The sequence below is a fragment of the Lithobates pipiens genome, unplaced genomic scaffold, assembly GCF_037356315.1.
Source record: "Lithobates pipiens isolate NorthernLeopardFrog02 unplaced genomic scaffold, aLitPip1_a1.2 Scaffold_19, whole genome shotgun sequence".
NCBI classification, from domain to species: domain Eukaryota; kingdom Metazoa; phylum Chordata; class Amphibia; order Anura; family Ranidae; genus Lithobates; species Lithobates pipiens.
The window spans coordinates 241,584,800-241,606,351 of NW_027507764.1; the positions used below are offsets into that span (position 1 = coordinate 241,584,800).

Consider the following 21,552-nt stretch of genomic DNA (forward strand, 5'->3'; position numbering starts at 1 on the left):
ATGATAATTTTTTATGGTTATATAGTCATGTTTTGTTTATTATCTATGGAAGATGTACAATAATAAAATTTATATTTAAGCATTGATTTTGTGGATTTGATACCGGTAAAAGTCCCTGGGGTTGGTACTAGTGTTGTCGGCCCCTCTCTTTTTCTCCACCTGCAATGTGATTGATGTGGTCAGTCACCTGTTATAAGCAAGCCAAACGCTCAGTCCCTTGCTTGTGATAGTGAGCGATACCAGCGTTTTTCCTGATTAAGCCTGTCTTCCCTGCTTTGCTAGTTTGGATTTCTTTCAAACTGATTATTGGACTGTTCCTTGAAATCAGCCTGCCTTTTTACCTGGACTGTCATAACTACAGTATCTGTCTACTAACTGCAAGTATCTCTTTGCTTAGTTTGCATCTGCCCTGGTGTGGTGGCCAGGCACTATAGCATTGTGCCTAAGTCCTGGGGGCAACCAAGTACCAGTAGGTCTGCTTAACTTAAGGGAAAGGGGCCGCTATAGGTGAAGCACACAGTAGCCAGCTATAGTGTCTGACCACCTGCGTTGGGGTAGACGTGAAAGAAGGATTTAAACGTGCATAGGTAAATAAAACCTAAGTCTTCTCACTGTACACATGCCACACATGCCACAGTTCATGTACCCACAAAACATACTTTAAAGTACTGTGCCACAAACCCACAGTCACCGACCTTTGTAAAGTTCAGCACAATCATTTTTATGAGTGGTTCACATGGGCATAATTTGTCCTACCCATCATTCTTGAGGAGACATCTGCTATGGCTAGCCTACAAATTTCATATCAATGTAGTCAGCATATACCACACAATTTGCACTTAAAAAAAGTATTCATACCCCTTGACATTTACCACATTTTGTCATGTTACAACCAAAAAATGAAAAAAGTGAGGGTGACATTTTTGCCCATTCTTCTTTGCAAAACAGCTCAAGCTCTGACGGTTTTCGTCCGTCGGACTAGCATACAGACAAAGGGAATTTTTCGTCTGGACTCAAGTCCGTCAGAAAGATTTGGAACATGTTTTAAATCGAAAGTCCATCAGATTTTTAGACAGCAAAGGTCCGATGAAGCCCACACATGATCAAATTGTCTGGCGGATTGGTTCTGCCGGGCCTTTGCTGTCAAAAAGTCTGGTTGTGTGTATGCGACATTACACATGAATATGCTTTGATCTAAACCATTCTATTGTAGCTCCGGCTGCATGATTAGATCATTGTCCTGCTGGAAGGTGAACCCCAGTCCGCCCCAGTCTTTTGCAGACTCAAACAGATTTTCTTCTAAAATTGCCCTGTATTTGGCTCCATCCATCTTTCTATCAACTCTGACCAGCTTCCCTGTCTCTGCTGAAGAAAAAAATCCCCCCCAATATGATGCTGCCACCACCATGTTTCACAGTGGGGATGGTGTGTTCAGGGTTATGTGCAGTGTTAGTCTTCCACCACACATAACCTTTTTGGCCTAAAAGCAAAATGCTAATTTTGGTCTCATGACCAGAACACCTTCTTCCACATGGCTCCTCACGAACTGCATTTGGGACTTCTTCTGGCTTTCTTTCAACAATGGCTTTCTTTGTGCCACTCTTCCATAAAGACCAGTGGCATGTATGACTAATAGTTGTCCTGTGGAAAGATTCTCCCACCCGAGCTGTGGATCTCTGCAGCTCCGCCAGAGTTACCATGGGCCTCTTGGCTGCTTCTCTGATTAATGCTCTCTTTGCCTGGCCTATCCGTTTAGGTGGATGGCCATGTCTTGGTAGGTTGGCAGTTGTGCCATACTCTTTCCATTTTTGCATTATGGATTAAACAGTGCTCCGTGCGATGGTCAAAGCTTGGGATATTTTTTCATAACCTAACCCTGCTTTAAAACTTCTCCACAACTTTATCCCTGACCTGTCTGGTATGTTCCTTGGCCTTCACGATGCCATTTGTTCACTAACGTTCGCTAACATCTGAGGACTTCACAGAATACCGAGATAAAATTACATACCAGGTGGATTATATTTACTAATTAGGTGACTTCTGAAGGCAATTTGGTTCCACTAGATTTTAGTTAGGGGTAATAGAGTAAAAGGGGGCTGAATACAAATGCACACCACACATTACAGATATTTGTAAAAAAAAAAAAAATAGAAAACCTTTTATCATTTTCCCTCCACTTCACAGTTATGTGCCACTTTGTGTTGGTCTATCACATAAAATCCCAATATAATACATTGAATTTTTGGTTGTAGCATCACAAAATGTGGAAAATTTCAAGGGGTATGCAAACTTTTTCAAGGAATTGTATTTTACAATAACATTCTAGTACTGGTAAAATAAAGAATAAAAAGTCTACAAATAAGTGTACTGTGAAGAAATGTGTTTCCTTATGGATCTATTGTACGTTTAATTATTTTTGGGTAAATGTAATGTCCGAATACCTCTGCTGTCATATTTCTAGAAGGTAAAAAAAACATACAAGACCAAAAATGTAACATGATATTTCTTATCTTTTGTTGTAAACTTGTTTATTCTTAAAGAGTTCATTAGAAGGCTTACATTTTCATTGGTTATAAAGAAGAAACAGGTTTAATCTTGCATATTTCCTAGTTAATGTACATCCCCATTACCCACATTACCTAAAAATGCATTTACATTAAGAAATTCAATTTTCTTATTTTGCAAAAAACATGTACATATGTTAAAAAAAGGTCCCAGATCTTTAAAATAATTATTTTTTTGTTTTGCAACAAGTATAGAATTACAAAGTAATTTCATTCAAAGTAATGAATGTCTAAAGTGAAGCTGCATCATGTAAACATAATATGTAGATATCAGTGTTTAAGGTGTTAAGGGATCCACAATATTGGATTAAATATTTCAAAATGTACTAAGTCCTGGAGAAAGCATGCAGAGTTTAGAAATGATCAACATGCTTTTCTACAGAGTGCAGCATTTAGTGCCCATAAAATTAAGAGCTGCACCTCCTAATGGACCAAATATGAAAACATTCTATGAACACACATTTTTAGTGGATACATTTTCAATGGAATTTTCAGTAAGCACTTTTAGCCAAGGCAACTTACAATCTAATACTTTCTACCAAAGACATATTCACACCATTTGCACTACTTTTTGGTTGGTTGCCAGGAAACATATCATCATATCTCTTTATTGAAGAATACTGAACACCAGGTAGGCACAAGGAAAACATACAGATGGTGTTCTTGCTGGCTAGCCAATCCTAGCACTGAAATTATTAGTATTAGAAAAAAAAATTAAAAAATCACAGAAAAACAGTGCACAGAAAAAAAAAACAAAAAAAAAAAGACAATTTAACCATCATTTTGTGTTTCGAGCATAGGCAGCTTGGAGTCAGGTGGTAACTCGATTTAAATTCCAGGATATTCAAACACAGCAGCTGCTCCCATTCCAGTACCTATACACATTGACACAACCCCTAGGCCTCTGCAAAATAAGAAGCATATGTTGTAATCATGTTATTTTGATAAAAGAACATTCATAAACAGCAAAATATCTAATTTAAAAGGTTGGTCCTTAACATGGATACCGCTAAACTCACAGACAGTGGAGTCTTAAAAGCCAACACAAAGGATATACAGTGCCCAGCATAAATGGGTACACCCCAACAGATTTGTCAGAAATCCTTTACTTTCCTTTCAAAAATCAACATTTTCCATGAGACAACTATACTACAAAATACTCTCCCAAATGTGGGCCATTGATTCCAACCAAGATTTGTTACTTTTTTTGTGTGTGCAAATTATTTTCCCTAACAAATTAATTCAAGACCATGTTGCAAAAATGAATACACCATAAGGAGTCTTAGGAGCAAAGCTAAGTTTTAGACAACAATCCAAATTAACACAAATTCAACTAATGGTGAGTTGAATTATTCATTAAACAGTTGTCTAGCAGACATATGATTAGAAAAGGGCATTACTTAAGGAAAACCTCTTTTCCATTTCATGCTGTCAGCAATGGCATCACATGAAAGAGAAATGTCACAAGGCCTGACAATACAAGAAAATTAAAGCGGAGGTCCACCCTAAAATGGACCTCCGCTCATCGGAATCCCCCCCCCCCCTCCGGCGCCACAATCGGCACCTTTCAGGGGGGAGGGGGGTGCAGTTACCTGGATAATCCAGGTAACTGCACCCACTTCCGGGCTAGCTCTCTGCGGAAAGGGGTGTACGTTACGCCCCTTTCCGCAAGCGCCCGCCCCCTTCAGCAAGTGCCCCGCTGCCTGCTGGGAAACACACAGCTCCCAGAGGCAGCAGGGACCGTCCGGATTGCGCCGCGTGGCTCGCGCATGCGCAGTAGGGAACCGGGAAATGAAGCCGAAAGGCTCAATTTCCTGATTCCCATACCCAAGATGGCGGCGGCACGAGCGAGCGATCGGCTTCGGGTGCCGACATCGCGGGCGCGCTGGACAGGTAAGTGTCACTATTTAAAAGTCAGCAGCTGCAGTATTTGTAGCTGCTGGCTTTTTAAAAAAAAAAAAAAAAACGCGGAGTCCCGGTGGACTCCCGCTTTAAAGGTTACAAGAAGATCAGCAAAGCTTTACTTATCAAATCAGAATACTGCAGCAAAATCGATACAAAATTGAACAAAGATGGAACTGGAACCATCTCACAAAGATGTCCACGGAAGTTAACACCTCTACAGGTAGGTCTTCTGATGAGAAGGGTTAAAAAAAATCCCCATGCAAGTTCACTGCAGTCATCTAAATAAGTAGAAAGCCAAACTAAGGTGATTGTTTCTTGTGACACAATACTGCGTACACTGCAGAGGAATGGCATGCATGCAAGAAGCCTCTCGAAGCCCATGCACAGAAAAGTCAGGCTAGAATTTGCCAGAGCCCATGCTGAAAAATGAGACAACTGGGAAGCATACTAGCTCATTATGAATAACTTACCTGAGAACGAAGCCCCCGAAGTGGTCCTCCGTCTTCCTCTTCGCCGCTGCCATGTATCCCGGAGCGGCTTCCGGGTCTTGCTGCTCCGGCGCTGTGATTCGCCTGAGCCGCGATGACGTCACTCCCGCGCGTGAGCACGGGAGCCAACACTCCAGCATATCACCGCGATCTGCGGTCTGTCCAGTGCGCTTGCACGTCGCTGTCTACAGCGCATGCGTCTTAGACCGCAGTGGCTGTCTTCGGGTAACTATCTCCTAAACCGTATAGGTTTAGGAGATATTTCTTGGACCTACAGGTAAGCCTTAATCTAGGCTTACCTGTAGGTCAAAGTGGTTTGTAAGGGTTTACAACCATTTTAATAGCTGGAACCCCCCATTTCTTTCATAGAAATGTCCCTAATCAGAATACATAAGCTATGCACGAATAGGAAAAAACATCCCCAGGTGGGGGAGGTTCAAATGAACCCTAATAGAGGTAGATACCTCAAGAGCCTGTGGCAGGCAACAAAGGGGTTAAGTAAGGGGGTAGACAAACACCTGACTTGTGTGGCTACTCCCTCCCTGTTAGGATCCTCTGAAGAGGAAAAATAAGCATCTTCCAATATTTGGGAAGATCTATCTGATCCCCAGCCTCCTGCACCTTAACAAAAGGGCAACCAAACTAAAAAGAGGCATGGAGGAGCTCAGCTATGAGGAAAGATTAGAGGAACTGAATTTATTCACTCTTGATAAGAGGAGATTAAGGGGGGATATGATCAACATGTTCAAATATATAAGGGGTCCATATAGTGAACTTGGTGTGGAGTTATTCTCTGTACGGTCAACCCAGAGGACACGGGGGCACTCTTTACGTCTAGAGGAAAAGAGATTTCATCTTCAAATACAGAAAGGTTTCTTCACAGTAAGAGCTGTGAAAATGTGGAATAGACTCCCGCCAGAAGTGGTTATGGCCTGCTCAGTAGATTGCTTCAAGAAAGGCCTGGATACTTTCCTGAATGTACATAATATAACTGGGTACTAACATTTATAGGTAAAGTTGATCCAGGGAAAATCTGATTGCCTCTTGGGGGGATCAGGAAGGAATTTTTTTCACCTGCTGTAGCAAACTGGAGCATGCTCTGCTGGGATTTTTTGTTTTGCCTTCCTCTGGATCAACTATGGGCATAAAATTGGGTATATTGGATTGTTTTTTATTTTATTTATTTATTGTTTTTAAGGTTGAACTGGATGGACTTGTGTCTTTTTTCAACATGGCCAACTATATAACGATGTAACAGGGCCCAGAGGACTAGATGGGAATCTGCTATGTTTAGTCCTACTATGGAGAGACATCATAGCAACAATCTTTTAAATGGTAGAAGAAAAACCTGTTTGTATGAAATACACAGGGACAGAAGTGTTCTACCCTTGACGGCTTCATCTGACTGCCCATATTTTTCATTTTACCGCTCAGGGAGGAAGGCATTCTTTTGGAAGGGTTTTTAGTTTGTTGTATACCATTAACTCCTTAGAACCCTTAGAGGAGTTCCTGGTCCCTTTGTCACTCATAGCTTACAGTACAAAGCAGAGGCAGTACCAGAAAAATAATGTTTCACTTGCAAGGCTATAGTACAGTACAATAACTGCTATTAATCCTAGTTATACTGTACAATGTTGTCAAAAGGGAAATGCCTGTGTCACCAAACCTGACCAGCAACCACTCTGCTCTGACCCTCCACCACCAGGCAGCAGCTTCTCTTGCAGAGCTCTAAACTACTTCCTACACGTGTGGCCGGCGCCTGACGCCATTTAGCCATGCCCCTGTGAGAAAACACCCCCTTCCTGTTTCAAACAGGGAAGCGAATCTCCCGCGTGAACACCGGCATCATGGTGGGCGGCGGCACGCGCGGGGGGTAAATCCTCCGTTCTGCATGCTGCCGCAACTTGCCCAAAAAAAATCTTTTCCTTTTTTTTTTCTTTTAAAGAAAAAGAGGCAGCTGGCTGGCATTCAATTAGATCCAAATCGCTAATCTGGGGGCCCAGGAAGTAATCAGACCCCCCCTTCATACTTGAGGGCCTGAGCTTGCTTGAACGAAGAGGAGAGTGGAAGCTTCTGCTGTTTCCAGTCAGAATGGTGAGTGCTAAATACAGCCTCCAGTGGTGACACATAGACATGACATGACAACACAATACATGGAAGGAGAGATTATCTCCCCTACCTTTCCTCGCAGCAGGGTTTGTCAGAGATAAAAAAAAAACAAAAAAACAATCTTCGCCGTTCATGGTAGGCTCCGAGACCTTGAAAGGAAACCTTCAGGAACAGGGGTACACTCAAGTAATCCTGCAATTCTGGACCTGCGAGAAGACCCTGCCAGTAAACTCTTATTGGCCTTACTACCAAAAAGTACTGGATCCCAGGGCCCAGCTTTAAAAGCATTCGCAAGCAAAACCTTGTGTCTTCGGATGATGAGGCCCGGGTACCGTTCATTTAGTCCATGACGGAGACATCAGAATGGATCCGATCAGGATGGCTGGCTCTCAAAGGGTTACTGCCCGTGGAGCTCAGTACACACATCCTTACATGCGCCCAACACCTTAGACACTGCCGAAAAAAAACTGAGGACTCCCAGTAATGGGAGGGGTTAAATGGGGGAAGTTCATGCCTTAAGGGGCATGCCAGTGTCCAGCACCTGATATGCCGATATAACCCACATAGTTATTACTTTGGCTCTGTGTCTCCTGATGTAAGAAAATAAATGCATGTTGCCTACAGTGAAACATGGTGGTGGCAGTGTCCTTCTGTGGGGCTGCATGAGTACTGCTGGCATTGGGGAGCTCTATTTTATTGATAGTATCATGAATTCACAGATTAATTCCCTGATGTACTGCTCTATATTGAAAGAGAAGATGTTGCCATCACTCATTGCCCTTGGTCATCGTGCACTTTACCAACATGACAAAGATCCCAAACACACATGTAAGGCCACTGTTACATTTCTGAATAACAGAGTAAATGTGATTCAGTGGCCAAGTTTGTCGCCTGAACCCAATCGAACACCTATGGGGAATTCTGAAGAGACAAGTTGAGCATCACTCTCCATCCAGCATTCAGGCTCTAAAAGAGGCCGTTCTTTAAGAATAGAAAAAGACAGGTGTTGCAATATGTCACCAACTTGTTTATTCCATGCCTAGAAGACTTGGTGCTCTCCTTACAAGTCATGGAGGTCATAAAAAATACTAGATGCATTTCTTAATCGTACATCACAGGACACAGAGCAGCCATAGTAATATGTGGGTTATACGCCACCTATAGGTGAATGGACACTGGCACACCCAAAGACAGGAAGTCCCCCTCTATATAGCCCCTCCCATACAGGAAGTACGTCAGTTTTTTCGCTAATGTCTTCAAGGTGATGGTCATTGATCACATGTGCTCTTGGAGCATACTTGGAAGTCCTGGAGGATTCTATTAGGAATCATGGACTTCAATCGGATACATTTGAAAAAGCTGTCAGTCAGAAATGTATGGTACCAGAGCCTCATGGAAAGGAAAGAATATTCCTCAAGGTTTTGTCTGTAATGCAGCCTTACGGAGCTGGACCCTGCGTAATGGAACCATGTGCAGTGTTCTAACCAAGGTGCTTTCCTGCAGCGTGCTATACAGGTCCATAGGAGTGGACCCCACATTAAGGGGGACCCAGTCTCTGAAGGTCTTTATGACAGAGTTTACCGAGATGGGTGAAGATTGGGTCTGGCTGCGTTTTATCCAGTAAACCCTGTGGTAGGAATGGCAAGTTTACCTGGGAAAGGAATACATTTGGTTCCCTTCAAAGGATTTCTTCTGAGTAGCGAATGCCTTGCCTGTTTTTCTCCACTAGATGGTGTATTGTAACAAACCTGCTTGCCATGCTTGTTTTTTTTATGTGTACAGCACTTCTTTGGAGACCGTATAACCCCTCATCCTGGTTGCCAGTTCACTGGGACCTCACATCTTCTACCCATAGGCACGCAGCACTCCCCCAGAGGCTGGCTCTGAATGGGGGGGGGGGGGTGCAGCTGGCATCTTCCCTGTCACAACAAGTACTTACTGAGGCCGAGAGTGGTTATCCCTTGCAACTACGCGCACCCCGTCACCCGGAGGTGGTACAGGGAGTGGGTGGCACGCAGAAGCACTGGCCACCAGCAGGTGTAAGTTCCTGAAGAGGTTTGAGGAACTGAGCGGAGGGTTACTGAAGTTCCGGAACTGGCTGAGGGTCCCGTGCAGAGTAGTAGACAATATAGGAAGTAGCAAGAGATCAGGCACAAGATGGGTAGCAAGCCCGTGAAGCAGGCCAGGGGTCAAATCCATGTAATCAGGCAAGAAAGTCCGTAAGGCAGGCCAAGGGTCAAATCCGTGTAATCAAGCAAGAGAGAGTCCGTAAGGCAGGCCAAGGGTCAAATCCGTAAAGGCAGATCAGGAGAGGTCCATTTAAACAAGCCAAGGGTCAGATCGAGGAGAAGAGCAACGTAGTCAGGGACACTCAGGGTCAAAACAGCCAATCAGGCATAGCAGCAAGAAACAGGCACAAACGGAAAGCTGACAACAAGCCAGCAACCCGTGTGGATGCCAGAGCCGTCTGAAATAGCCATGCCATAGCGTGTGCACCACGGCGCACACCCATGTGCCATTGCACACACTCGCGAGCCACTGTGCGCACACATGTGCCATTGCACACAGGTGTGCACTGCGCCATCGGATCCCACACGTGCGTGTGCCGGAGTGCTAATCCGCTGCACATGCGCGCAATAGCATGGCGAACATGGGTGGAAAACGTCCTTCTCCAACATCCCCACAGTACTCAGCCCCCTGGGCTATCCCCATATACGGTACCGCCTTATCCATGCAACAAGGTCAGCTGTACGGGCTGCCGCAGGACATAGGGGGCGGGGCTTAGGTGCAGCCGGCATGCACGCAGCATGGCGCAGGAGCGGCCCATAAAGTTTGTGACTCTGTGATGAGTCAAGTGGCTGATGGAGGGACACAGTATACTGGGGCATGCAAGCGCTGTATAGGTGTGGATACAGGCATTTAAAAGGCACGTCTACGGGCCATTAGGCTGAGCAGTGATAACGGCATTTTTTTTTTTTTGCTGGATGCATATTGTGAGTACCTCTGCATTTTGTCCTTAGGACTAGGTCTTCCAGAAAGAAAGGTGGAAATACAGCAGGGAGGAGCGCAAGAGCGCCGCTGTCAGGATCTGAGGATCCTAATCGTGCTTCCACGGTACTAACCTTCCCTGAAAGGCCAGGTGCAACTGGCCAGTCTGAGCCATTGAGGGTATCAGGCATAGTGGCTACATCCAATGTTTCAGCCTCTGCATGCGTCACCAAGGACGATTTGGCTTCAGCATTAGCTGGGCTGGAGGGAAAAATAGCCAACATGATCAGGTCTGCCTCCCAGTCTGGGAAAAAAATGCAAAAAGGTCCCCTTCTCCACCTCCTGACCTTCCAGTTTTGGAACAGGAATGGGCAGATGACATTGAGGTGCCATTGGGCGACTGGGAAGAGGGACAGGCAGATGACTCCTCTTCTGAGGGTTCAATCTCAGAGGAGACCTTCTCAAACTCGCAATCCCAAAAGCTGCTGGTCCAATCCCTTATGGAATTGGTCCTTTCCGCATACAAATTGCCCCCAGCGGAAGTGGCTGAGGCCCCCTTTTCTTCTTTGGGTTCTTTGAGGCCTTCACAGGGCCCACATGCTTTCCCTTTACACCCACTGCTGGAGCAACTAATATGTGCAGACTGGGACCACCCAGATAGGCATTTTCTCCCTCCTGTGAGATTTTTTTCTTTATCAAATGGAGGAAAAATGTACTAGAAAAAGGAAGTTTGCCAGCAGTGGATGCTGCTATTTCCTCTGTAAATAGGAGCCTAACTTGTACAGTAGACAATGTCCAGGTTTTCAAAGATCCAGCCAACAAGAAGCTGGAATCTCTACTTAAAGCCTCTTTCTATAGTTGGATCAGCAGTACAGCCTGCAGTAGCACGATAGGGGTTTGTCAATCCTTAAAAGACCAACTCAAGCAAGTCATTAAAAGGTACGCCTGCTCAAGGGGAAGCAGCCCGCAAGTTAGCGGAACTGCCAAGGGCCTTATGTTTTGCAGTAGACGCCCTTAAAGATTTTATTCAACAGGTATCATGCTTTGCCCTCTTAACTGTGCATATGCGCAGAATTCTCTGGTTGAAGCATTGGTCAGCTGAGTTTCTGTGCAAAAAGCTGTTGGCAAGTTTTCCTTTTCATGGGGAACGGTTGTTCGGAGATGACCTGGATAAGTTCATCCAAAAAAATTCACGTGGTAAGAGCCATTTTACCGGTTAAAAGAAGGAGTAAGCGTCCTTCATTTAAACATTTTTCTTTAGCACCAGGCGCTGAAGCCTCCAGGCAGTTTCGACGGCCTCCACCAGAGTTCAAGAGTTAAGCCTCAAGGTCAAGCACAAGGCCAAAAGAAGCCCTGGGGGCAGAAGCATACAAAGCAGAGTCCTAAGGCCTCCTTATGAAGGGACAACCCCACTCGCTTGAGTGGGGGGTGGCTTCTGCAGTTTTCAGGAGCTTGGCGGAAAGAGATCCAGGACAGATGGGTCATTTCCACAGTATCTCTAGGCTACAAGCTAGAGTTTTGGGAGTTTCCACCATTTTGGTTTCTAAGATCATATGTTCCCAGAGACCTATTAAAAAGAAGGTCTTTGTTCCAGGCACTAGACTGACTGACATTGCAAGGTATGATCACAGAAGTTCCAACAGAGGAGCAGGGTATGGGATTTTATTCAAATCTCTTCACAGTGCCAGAACCGAATGGAGATTTCAGACCCATTCTAGATCTCAAAGATCTCAATCAATTCCTAACCATCAGCTCTTTTCACATGGAGTCAATCCGGTCAGTCGCATCCTCTCTGAGAGGAGGAAAATTTCTAGCATCAATAGACAACAAAGATGCATGTCTGCATTTGCCAATCTACCCCGCTCGAGGTAGAACAGCATCATTTTCAGTTTGTGGCTTTGCCCTTCGGGCTAGCCACCAGCCCCCGGGTGTTCACAAAGATTTTTGCCCTGGTATTGGAAAGATTAAGGGTCCAGGGTATAACAGTAATGGCATACCTAGACAACCTGCTGCTTATAGATCAGTTGGTTACACAGCTGAACTGCAGTGTGTCCAGCACGGTCAGACATTTGGAGCACCTGGGTTGGATTCTCAACCAAGAGAAGTCAGCCTTACAGCCAATAAGGAGGCTAGAATACTTGGGTCTGGTCATAAGCAACCCAAAAAATAATCTTTTTGCCTCAGACGAAGGTCAGGGCTATAAGAGATCTGGTCCGTGTGGTCAAGGGAAAAAAGAATACCTCCATTCTCCTTTGTATGAGGTTGCTAGGGAAGATGTTGGCTTAGTTCAAAATTATTCCCTATGCCCAATTTCATTTGAGACTGTTGAAAACAGTATTCTATCTGATTGGAACAAGAGGGTCCAAGCTTTGGACTACCCATTGTATCTGTCCCGAGGTACGCCAGAGTCTCAATTGGTGGTTCATAACGAGAAATTTGCAGAAGGGGAAATCCTTCATGCTGGTAACCCGGAAGATAGTAACAACAAATGCCAGCCTCTTGAGCTGGGGATCGGTTCTGGAGGAGGCCACTGTCCAGGGGAAGTGGTTAGAGACTGAAAAAGCCTTGCCCATCAACAGTCTAGAGATTTGGGTGGTGCGTCTGGCTCTAATATACAAACCAGACAATGTCACAGCTGTAGCTTACATCAACCACCAAGGGGGTACCAGTCAGGCTGCCCAAAGGGAGGTGGACCATATTCTGACATGGGCAGAGAAGCATGAGCCTTTCCTGTCAGCACAGTGTTATAAAGGAATAAACTTGCACGCTACTATGCGTAATTAAAGAAAATATAAACCATCAACCTACAGTGAATATAATCAAAATAAGCTCAGAAAAATATATAATACATGTATAGTGACCGTGAATTAGCAGCAACCACTTGGTAGTGTACCAAAAGTACACTGTACAATCAAATGTAAAAAGAGGAAATAAGAGTGGTGCGCTTATTCAATAATGTGACATGAATTAATATATTTAAAGAAAGAGCAAAAGTATCCAAAACATACAAATAAATGTGAGTAAAAATCCAACTAAAGCCCAATGGTAGGAGTCAGTTCACATAAAGATAAAAATCTCATAGGGGTATAACTTTATAGAAGAAAAAACAGACAACACATTAATCCAAACATTGACTGTTATATTTATGAAATGGCCCCTCACCTCCAAAAATGACCCAAAGGTAAAACAAGGCTCATCTGATAAGAAATCCTGCTGTTGGATCTGTAAAGACATCCAGGTCCCAAGCAAGGCCAGTGCTACTACTAGGCAAACTAGGCAGCTGCCTAAGGCGCACTGCTGCCTAGGGCGCCCGGCCACTGGTGTTCCTACTCTCTTCTCTCTGCAGAAAGCAACTAAGTCTCAGCATCAGAGGGCAACCCGCACTCTGTTCACACATAGTGTCAGAGGTGCAGCGACAGTGGAGGACTGTGTCTGTGTCCCGACTCCTGAATGAATGGAAGCAAGCAAGCCAACATTCATTGATGGGCACGGGTGAGGCTGCATTTGATAGGCGATTCAGTAAAAAGGTGGGGTATACATGGGCAGGGCAAAGGGGCGGAGTCAGGGGTGGAGCGAAGGGGGGGCAAAATTGGGTTTCGCCTAGGGTGTCAAATATCCTTACACCAGCCCTGGTCCCAAGCAAAGACAAAGAACTACGTCCATATCTTAATATCAAAACATCTTGGGAAACTCTATATGTAGAGGAAACAGCTCGCTCCAAGAAATGGCACATCTTGTGTAAAATGGCACCAAATATTCTTACTTGATGTAAGCAGCTTCTTTTACTTAGTACAATATTATAACAGTCGATGTTTGGATTAATGTGTTGTCTGTATTTTCCTCTATCAAGTTACCTGTATGAGATTTTTATCTTTATATGAACTGACTCCTACCATTTGGCTTTAGTTGGACTTTTATTCACATTTATTTATTTGTATTATATTGTATTTAAGTATATTAATTCATATCACGTTATTGAATAAGCGCACCACTCTTATTTCCTCTTTTTTCCCCGTCAGCAGTCTTCATTCCAGGGGGTGGAGAATTGGCAGGTGGACTTCTTGAGCTGCCAACAGTTGTCCCCGGGGGAATGGTCCCTGCATCCCAAGGTTTTTTCAGCAATATGCCGAAGGTGGGGTACCCCGGACATAGATCTATTGGTGTCCAGGTTCAACAAGAAGATGGAAAGGGATCCACTCACAGTTGTGACAGACGCGCTAGTGACCCCTTGGGATCAGTTTTCACAGATTTATCTGTCCCCCCCCCCCCCCCATTCAGCTTCTACTGCGGCTTTTGTGCAGGATGGGAAGCCGGTGATCCTGGAAGCCCCGGCATGGCCCAGAAGAGCCTGGTATGCGGAGATCATAAGGTTGGCAGTAGAAATTAAGCTAGCCTTGAGTACCATCAAGGGTCAGATCTTGGCCTTGGCAGTGTTTTTTCAAAGACCTCTTGCTTCACATTCTTTAATTTGGGCCTTTATACAAGGGGTAACGCATAACTTGGCCAGTAAGGCGGCTATTGCGCCCATGGGATTTGAATCTAGTTTTATCGGTCATGCAAAGACAACCCTTTGAGCCTTTGTGCCATATTCCCTTGATCCTTTTGACAAGGAAGTTGATTTTCTTAGTTGCAGTAACTTTGGCAAGGAGAGTGTCAGAATTGGCAGCTTTTTCCTGTAAGGAGCCATACTTAATTATTCATATGGATAAGGTGGTGTTGCGTACTCATCCAACCTTTTTGCCCAAGGTAGTGTCCAGTTTTCACTTGAACCAAGATGTCTCCTTGCCTTTGTTTTTGTTGTATTCTCTTGACATGATGAGAGCGGTCAGGATCTATTGTGCTGCCAGATGAGCCCAGAAAAGGGCAGGCAGTGTCAAAAATCAACAATTTCCCAGTGGATTCATCAGGTTATAATTCAGGCTTATGAATTGAAAAGAAGGATTCCACCTTTTCAAATTAGAGCGCACTCTACCACGGGAGTGAGTGCTTCATGGGTGGTGCATCACCAGGCCTCTATGGCTTAGGTTTTCAAGACCGCAACTTGGTCTTCAGTACACACATTTACTCAATTTTACCAGATGGATGTAAGGCAGCAGGAGGATGCGTTTTTGGCTGCAGTGTGCTGCAAGCAGAAGTATAGGTCCTCAAATCTGATGGCAGTCTGCTTTGATGTGTGTCTCCCTCCCCTCAAAGGCATTGCTTTGGGACATCCCACATAGTAATTACTATGGCTGCTCTGTGTCCCATGATGAACAATAAATAAAATAGGATTTTTAATACAGCTTACCTGTAAAATCGTTTTCTTTGAGTACATCACTGGACACAGGGGTCCCTCCCCTCTTGCTGGGATATACATTGTTTTACAACAAGACTGATGTACTTCCGGTATGGGAGGGGTTATATAGTAGGGGGTGTGCCAGTGTCCATTCACCTATGGGTGGCGTATAACCCACATAGTAATTACTATGGCTGCTCTGTGTCCCGTGATGTACTCCAAGAAAAGGATTTTACAGGTAAGCTGTATTAAAAATCCTATTTTTTGATGCGGGGTGTATTCATTTTTGGATTAACTAATTTGAATAAAATTAGATTACAAGATTTTGTTTTAACTATTAATTATTTTATTAATTAATAATTATTTTTTAATTATTAACCTTACTTTCATGTAATGAGCTAAACAAATGTTCTATAAAACTCAGTTTTGTCAAAAATTTGGGAAATTGTTCTTGTGTTCATTGAGATATTGATTAAAATCTTACTTTTCAAAATGGGTGTACTCATTTATGCTGAGCACTGTAAGTCTACTATGTATGCAGAAATTTTCTTTACAAACCCAGATGCTTCTCTGTAAAAATTGTTGTTACACCATCACTGTGCTACCCATAGCCTATACAAAGAATGCAGCAGGCCCGCCCACTAGACTGCCTTCAGAAATTACAGGAGGGGTAGATGCAAAATCAGTCCCCCTGTACAAGGAGGGAGAGCTGAAGTATATTACTGGAAGCTCCTGAACAGTGAAAGTTTTACAGATCTGAAAGAAATACACAAAAGGATACCAATACGTTTATCACTGAGTTCAGCTTTAAATTTTTGTGCTAATTCCATAGGAAAAACCTGCTACGTGTCCCAGCTCCAAGAACTTCTGCATATTAAGTTTTAAATTCTTCATAGACTAAAATAAAGCACAATTTAGTTTTGTACTATAAATTAAAAAGCACACAGACAGTGCCCAATGCTGGTAACACCTTTAAAAATGCCCTGCCATTTGAGAGCCAGCAGCCTACGCTCCTGGACTACCTCTCAATCTGGGCTGACAATTTGCCACTGATGATCAGGAACCAATTAGAATGGTTCAGATCTTGTCTCCCAGATTATCTTACCTTTCTCCCTGGAAGCACTGTTCAACTTGACACAGTGGGGGTTATTTACTAAAACTGGAGCATGCAACATCTGCTGCAGTCCTGCATACAAACCATTCAGCTTCCAAGTTTTATTGCCAAAGCTTAACTGAACAAGCTGAATTTAAAAGATGATCGGCTACCATGCACAGCTGCACCAGATTTTGAGTGCCCCTGCTTTAGTAAATCTCCCCCTGTGCATCTACTAAACAATAAGGTCTCAAACTGAACATTTTAAAAGAGAAGTATGGCCAAAGTCTTTCTGGTCACACTTCTCTTGTGGGTCACAGGAGTGCACATTAGCAAACAGCGGGCTAAAGTATGCTGTCCACTGATGTCACAGAGACGCTCCGGGGCTCTGAAAGGATTCCGACCATATTCTCAGGATCCTCTCAGATGCCTAAACAGCAGCTGGCTCAACCTCTCAGCACACAGCTGAGAGCCAGAGCCAGCCGCTCCCGCCTCTTCTGCAGCCCGGCGCTGCAGCGAGTGCTGGAGGGGCAGAGCAGACCTTTTCAACCTTATATAATCATACACATAGGTTGGACTTGATGGACTTCTTGGGTGTCTTTTTTTGACCTCACCTACTATGTAACTAAGATAATAGTCCGCTAAACTTACTTGCTGCTGCTTGGCATTGCATGCCATTGCTGAGTCTGTAAGCTGCAAGAACCCCCAGATTATTTTCCATCCTCAATTTCCTCAGAGGTTCTCTTCCTAGCTTGCATGCATATTTTTAGCTCCTAAGGACCGGCCGAGATTTGAACCGTCTATGGCCAGCCTAAGAAATCAGTTGCAGACAACTTGTCTTCAAAGACCCAAAAAGTATAAGAAAACAGTGGGTGGTACAACCAAAATCTGAGCTTTCAGCTGTGCACAGAAACCCAGTACTAGAAAATGTCATACCTTTTCCTCGTTCTCTTGAGCTCATTCAGTAAAGTGACTGTCTGTCGAGCTCCAGTGCAGCCCAGAGGATGCCCAAGGGCTATGGCTCCCCCATTGGGGTTAACTTTCTCCAAGGGAATGCCCAGCTTCTCCACGCAGTACACCGCCTGCATACACAAAAGAAAATAAACTGTGTTTTAAAGGAAAACTATTCTTTTTGTGTGTGATGGAATGCTAAATACAGCAAGCTCATACAATCCTATGTCACATCAGTCAAACAGAGAAGCCCTGGAAAGCAGAACAAGCACAGCCCTCTTACATCCCACAGTGCATTTCAGTTGGTTGGCAGGACTGCATTGTGAGATGCAGAGTCAACTGGAAACCATTAGGCTGATTGGGAGGAAAGAATGGGTGGGACTTTAAATGAGACACACAAAGAATATGTCACCATTCCTAAATCAGCAACAAGAGGGAAAAGTTTGGGAATTTAGATGAGGCATATGACAGATCATTGGGTGAAAACGTATAAACTTATTTATTTTCAAAGGAGTAAACGGAGTGCATAATTGCAGTCATGCAAAATTTCATACATGTCCCAAACATAAAAACATGTCATATATAAAACACGTAAAAGGTAAAACAGCACATGCCAGTTGCCGGTATACAGGGCTCCATATGATAAAATAATAGGTGGTAACAGGTCAAACTGTGAGAGTATAAAAAATAAATTATATAATAGAGTCATGACTACATCCCGGAAATAACCGATGCATTTTGTGGGTACAAACCACTCTTCAGGGTCGAATGCATCAACATATCTGAAAAAGACATAAGTACCAATAAATCTAATAATTTGACTCAGAAAGCGGTAAATATGTATACATCATAAAAAAAGGGAGGGATATCAAATCCTGATAGCTTACATGGGCCTGAAAAGCAAAAACCATGCAGCATTATCAAACAAGGAGCCCATAGAGTAGTCTGTCCCGGGAGCTGAGGTATGGGGCAACTGGCATGTGCTGTTTTACCATGTAGGTGTGTTTATATATGATGTTTTCATGTTTGGGACATACCGTATTAATTGGCGTATAAAACGTACCTTCATTTTAAGAGTAAAGTTTCAGTAAAAAAAACATTTTTTAAATAAACAACTTTGAAGTAAAATAAGGGTCAGTACCCATCAACGCAGCCCGATTAGTGCCCATCTGCAGCCTACCCATCTCTCATCAGTGCAGGAAATCACTGAGCTGTCATCTCCTGTTTACTCAGCTGTCACACACACACACACACACACACACACACACACACACACACACACACACACACACACTCCTGCCTCTGCCATCGGCATTAGACCAGCTCCTGTGATAGACAGAACACTGGTCCAATGCTGACAGGAGGAGGGACTGTGTATGTGACGTGAGAGCTGAGGAACAGGAGATGGCGGCTCAGTGAATTCCAGCGGCGTTTGTCCCTCTGAGGTACACTATTGGCCTATAACATGCACCCGTGATTTGCCCTCTATTTTTAGGGGGAAAGGGTGTGTGTTAAACACCAATAAATACGGTATATCAAATTTTGCTTGTATACTATTATGTGCTAGGTTTACTCCTTTGACAATAAATACGTTTATACATTTTTACCCAATGATCTGTCATATGCCTCATCTAAAGTCCCAAACCTTTCCCTCTTGTTTGGGTGCATGAGATGACAGATGCTCTTTAACCACTTAAGGACCGCCTCCTGCACATATACGTCGGCAGAATGGCAAGGCTGGGCACAAGAACGTACCTGTACGTTGCTTTTTAAGTGCCCAGACGTGGGTCGGGAGCAAGCGCAAAAAAATTAAAAAACGCAGAGGTGATCAAATACCACCTAAAGAAAGCTCTATTTGTGGGAAAAAAAGGACGCCAATTTTATTTGGGAGTCACGTCGCACGACCACGCAATTGTCAGTTAAAGCGACGCAGTGCCGAATCGCAAAAAGGGGCTTAGTAATTTGGCTGCAAATTGGTCCGGGGGCTTAAGTGGTTAAAAATTGTGATTTAAATTGAGTGGATTTAAATCAAGCCTTTTTACTAGGGGTTTATATCGACTTAATAAATTCACCCTGCTGCCTGCAGCTAAATAAGGGCACTTGAAAAAAAATTACAACATGACTGAACAAATCTCACTCAGTACTAGGAGCCAGATTTAACCACTTAACAACCGGCCCATAGCCGAATGACGGCTACAGGGAGATTGCTTAACTCTGCGAGGCCGTCATATGACATCCTCCCAGAATTCCGCTCTCGTGCGCCCCATGGGGCGCGCACTCAAGAGCATCCGTGCCGTTAACCACGTGATTGCTCCGTCAAATGACGGAGCGATCACTTGTAAACAAACCGGTGTCATGTTATGACGCCCGTTCCTCCCTCCCCTCTCTGTACCAATCGGTACAGTGAGAGGGGAGAGATCGGTGTCAGCAGTGCTGTGGGCTGGATCTACAGTGCCCACAGCGCTGCTCACCGACAAATAACCCAGCAATGCCCTGCCAATACTCTGCAATACCCAGCAATTCCCTGCCAATACTCTGCAATGCCCAGCAATAATCTGCAATAGCCTGCAATACCCAGCCATACTCGGTGATACCCTGCAATACCCAGCCATACTCGGTGATAGCCTGCAATACCCGGTGATACCCAGCCATGCTCGGCCATACTCAGCCTCTGTATGTGGCCATGCTGTGGAAATACCACATGTGGTATCGCCGTACTCAGGAGGAGTAGGAGAATCTATTATGGGGTGTCATTTTTGGTATGTACATGCCATGTTTTAGAAATATTGTATAAAATGGACAACTGTGTGTTAAAAAAAAAAAGCATTTTAACCACTTCCCGCCCGCCGGCCGTTATATGACGTCCTTGACTTTGTGCAGGGATATCTGAATAATGCCTATAGCTACAGGCATCATTCAGATATCAGCTTTTTCAGCCGGCGATTCCCTACACCACAAGAATGATCATAGCGGCTGTTCCGCTGCTTGATCTTTCTTACAGGAGGTGGGAGGGGACACCCCCCCTCCCGCCGCCCTCCGGTGCTTCTACCGACTCGCCAATACGATCAAAGCCAGAATCTTTTTTTTTGTTTTTTTTATTATTTCAGGCTTCCCAGCCTAGAGGTGAGATGTGGGGTCTTAGTGACCCCATATTTCACTGTAAAGAGGACCTGTCATGCCATATTCCTATTACAAGGGATGTTTACATTCCTTGAAATAGGAATAAAAGTGATAAAAAAAACACCACTATATAACCGGGCATCCTCAACAGGAGTGATCCCCAAGACCACAACATCGCGTAAGTAATGCAACAGTGCATTAACCAAAACAGTACTGCATTTTTATCGAAAAACCAGGAAAAAATTCAAATTGCAACTACACAGCCGCCTGCAAAACTTTGCGGCCAAAACAGGCATCAGCCGATGCACTGACGTCTACCTTGTAGAACTTGGTAAATGTATGGACAGACGACCAGGTTGCCGCCTTACACACCTGAGCGACAGACGCTTGGTGTCGGAAGGCCCAAGACGTTCCGAGTGCTCTTGTAGAGTGGCCCGTGAATGGAAAGGGGGGCACCTGCCCCTTCAAGGCGTAGGCTTGGACTACAATCTGTCTGATCCACCTGGAAATGGTGGCCGAGGAGACCGACACGCCCCTCTTAGGACCAGCCACCGAAACAAACAGTGAGTCTGACTTCCGAAAGGAAGCTGTGGCAGACAAGTACACCTTCAGAGCCCTAACCACATCCAGAGCGTGAAGGGCCACCTCCTTGGGGTGCTTCGGCTTAGGACACAATGATGGCAACACAATGTCCTCATTGATATGAAAGGCCGAGACCACCTTAGGTAGAAAGGACGGTTGCGGACGCAACACCACTTTATCCCTGTGGATGACCAGATAAGGCGACTTGCAGGACAAGGCCGCCAGTTTCGAAACCCTCCTGGCCGATGTGATGGCCACCAGAAAGACCACCTTCTGTGAAAGGGTCAGCAGAGGAATCTCCCTAATATTGTCAAACGGCGGCTTCTGAAGCGCTGACAACACCAGGTTCAAATCCCACGGAGGTAACGGAGGACGCACCGGAGGGACTACATGTCGCACCCCCTGCACAAAAGGTACTCACTAGTGAGACGCCAGGGGTCTTTGAAAAAAAAGACAACTAGAGCTGAAATCTGCCCC

General features: G+C 44.5%; 1 protein-coding gene across 1 annotated transcript in view; it reads right to left on the reverse strand.

Annotated features, from left to right (window-relative positions):
* Positions 1-2,492: 2,492 nt before the first annotated feature.
* Positions 2,493-21,552, reverse strand: part of ACAA1 (acetyl-CoA acyltransferase 1) — an 80,350-nt gene continuing 61,290 nt past the window's right edge. Inside the window, exons 11-12 of the mRNA XM_077491848.1 lie at positions 17,359-17,504; positions 2,493-3,468 (exon numbers count right to left, since the gene is read on the reverse strand). Coding sequence (XP_077347974.1) covers positions 3,393-3,468; positions 17,359-17,504 — 222 coding nt within the window. The 3' untranslated portion in view covers positions 2,493-3,392. The remainder of the gene's footprint in view (positions 3,469-17,358; positions 17,505-21,552) is intronic.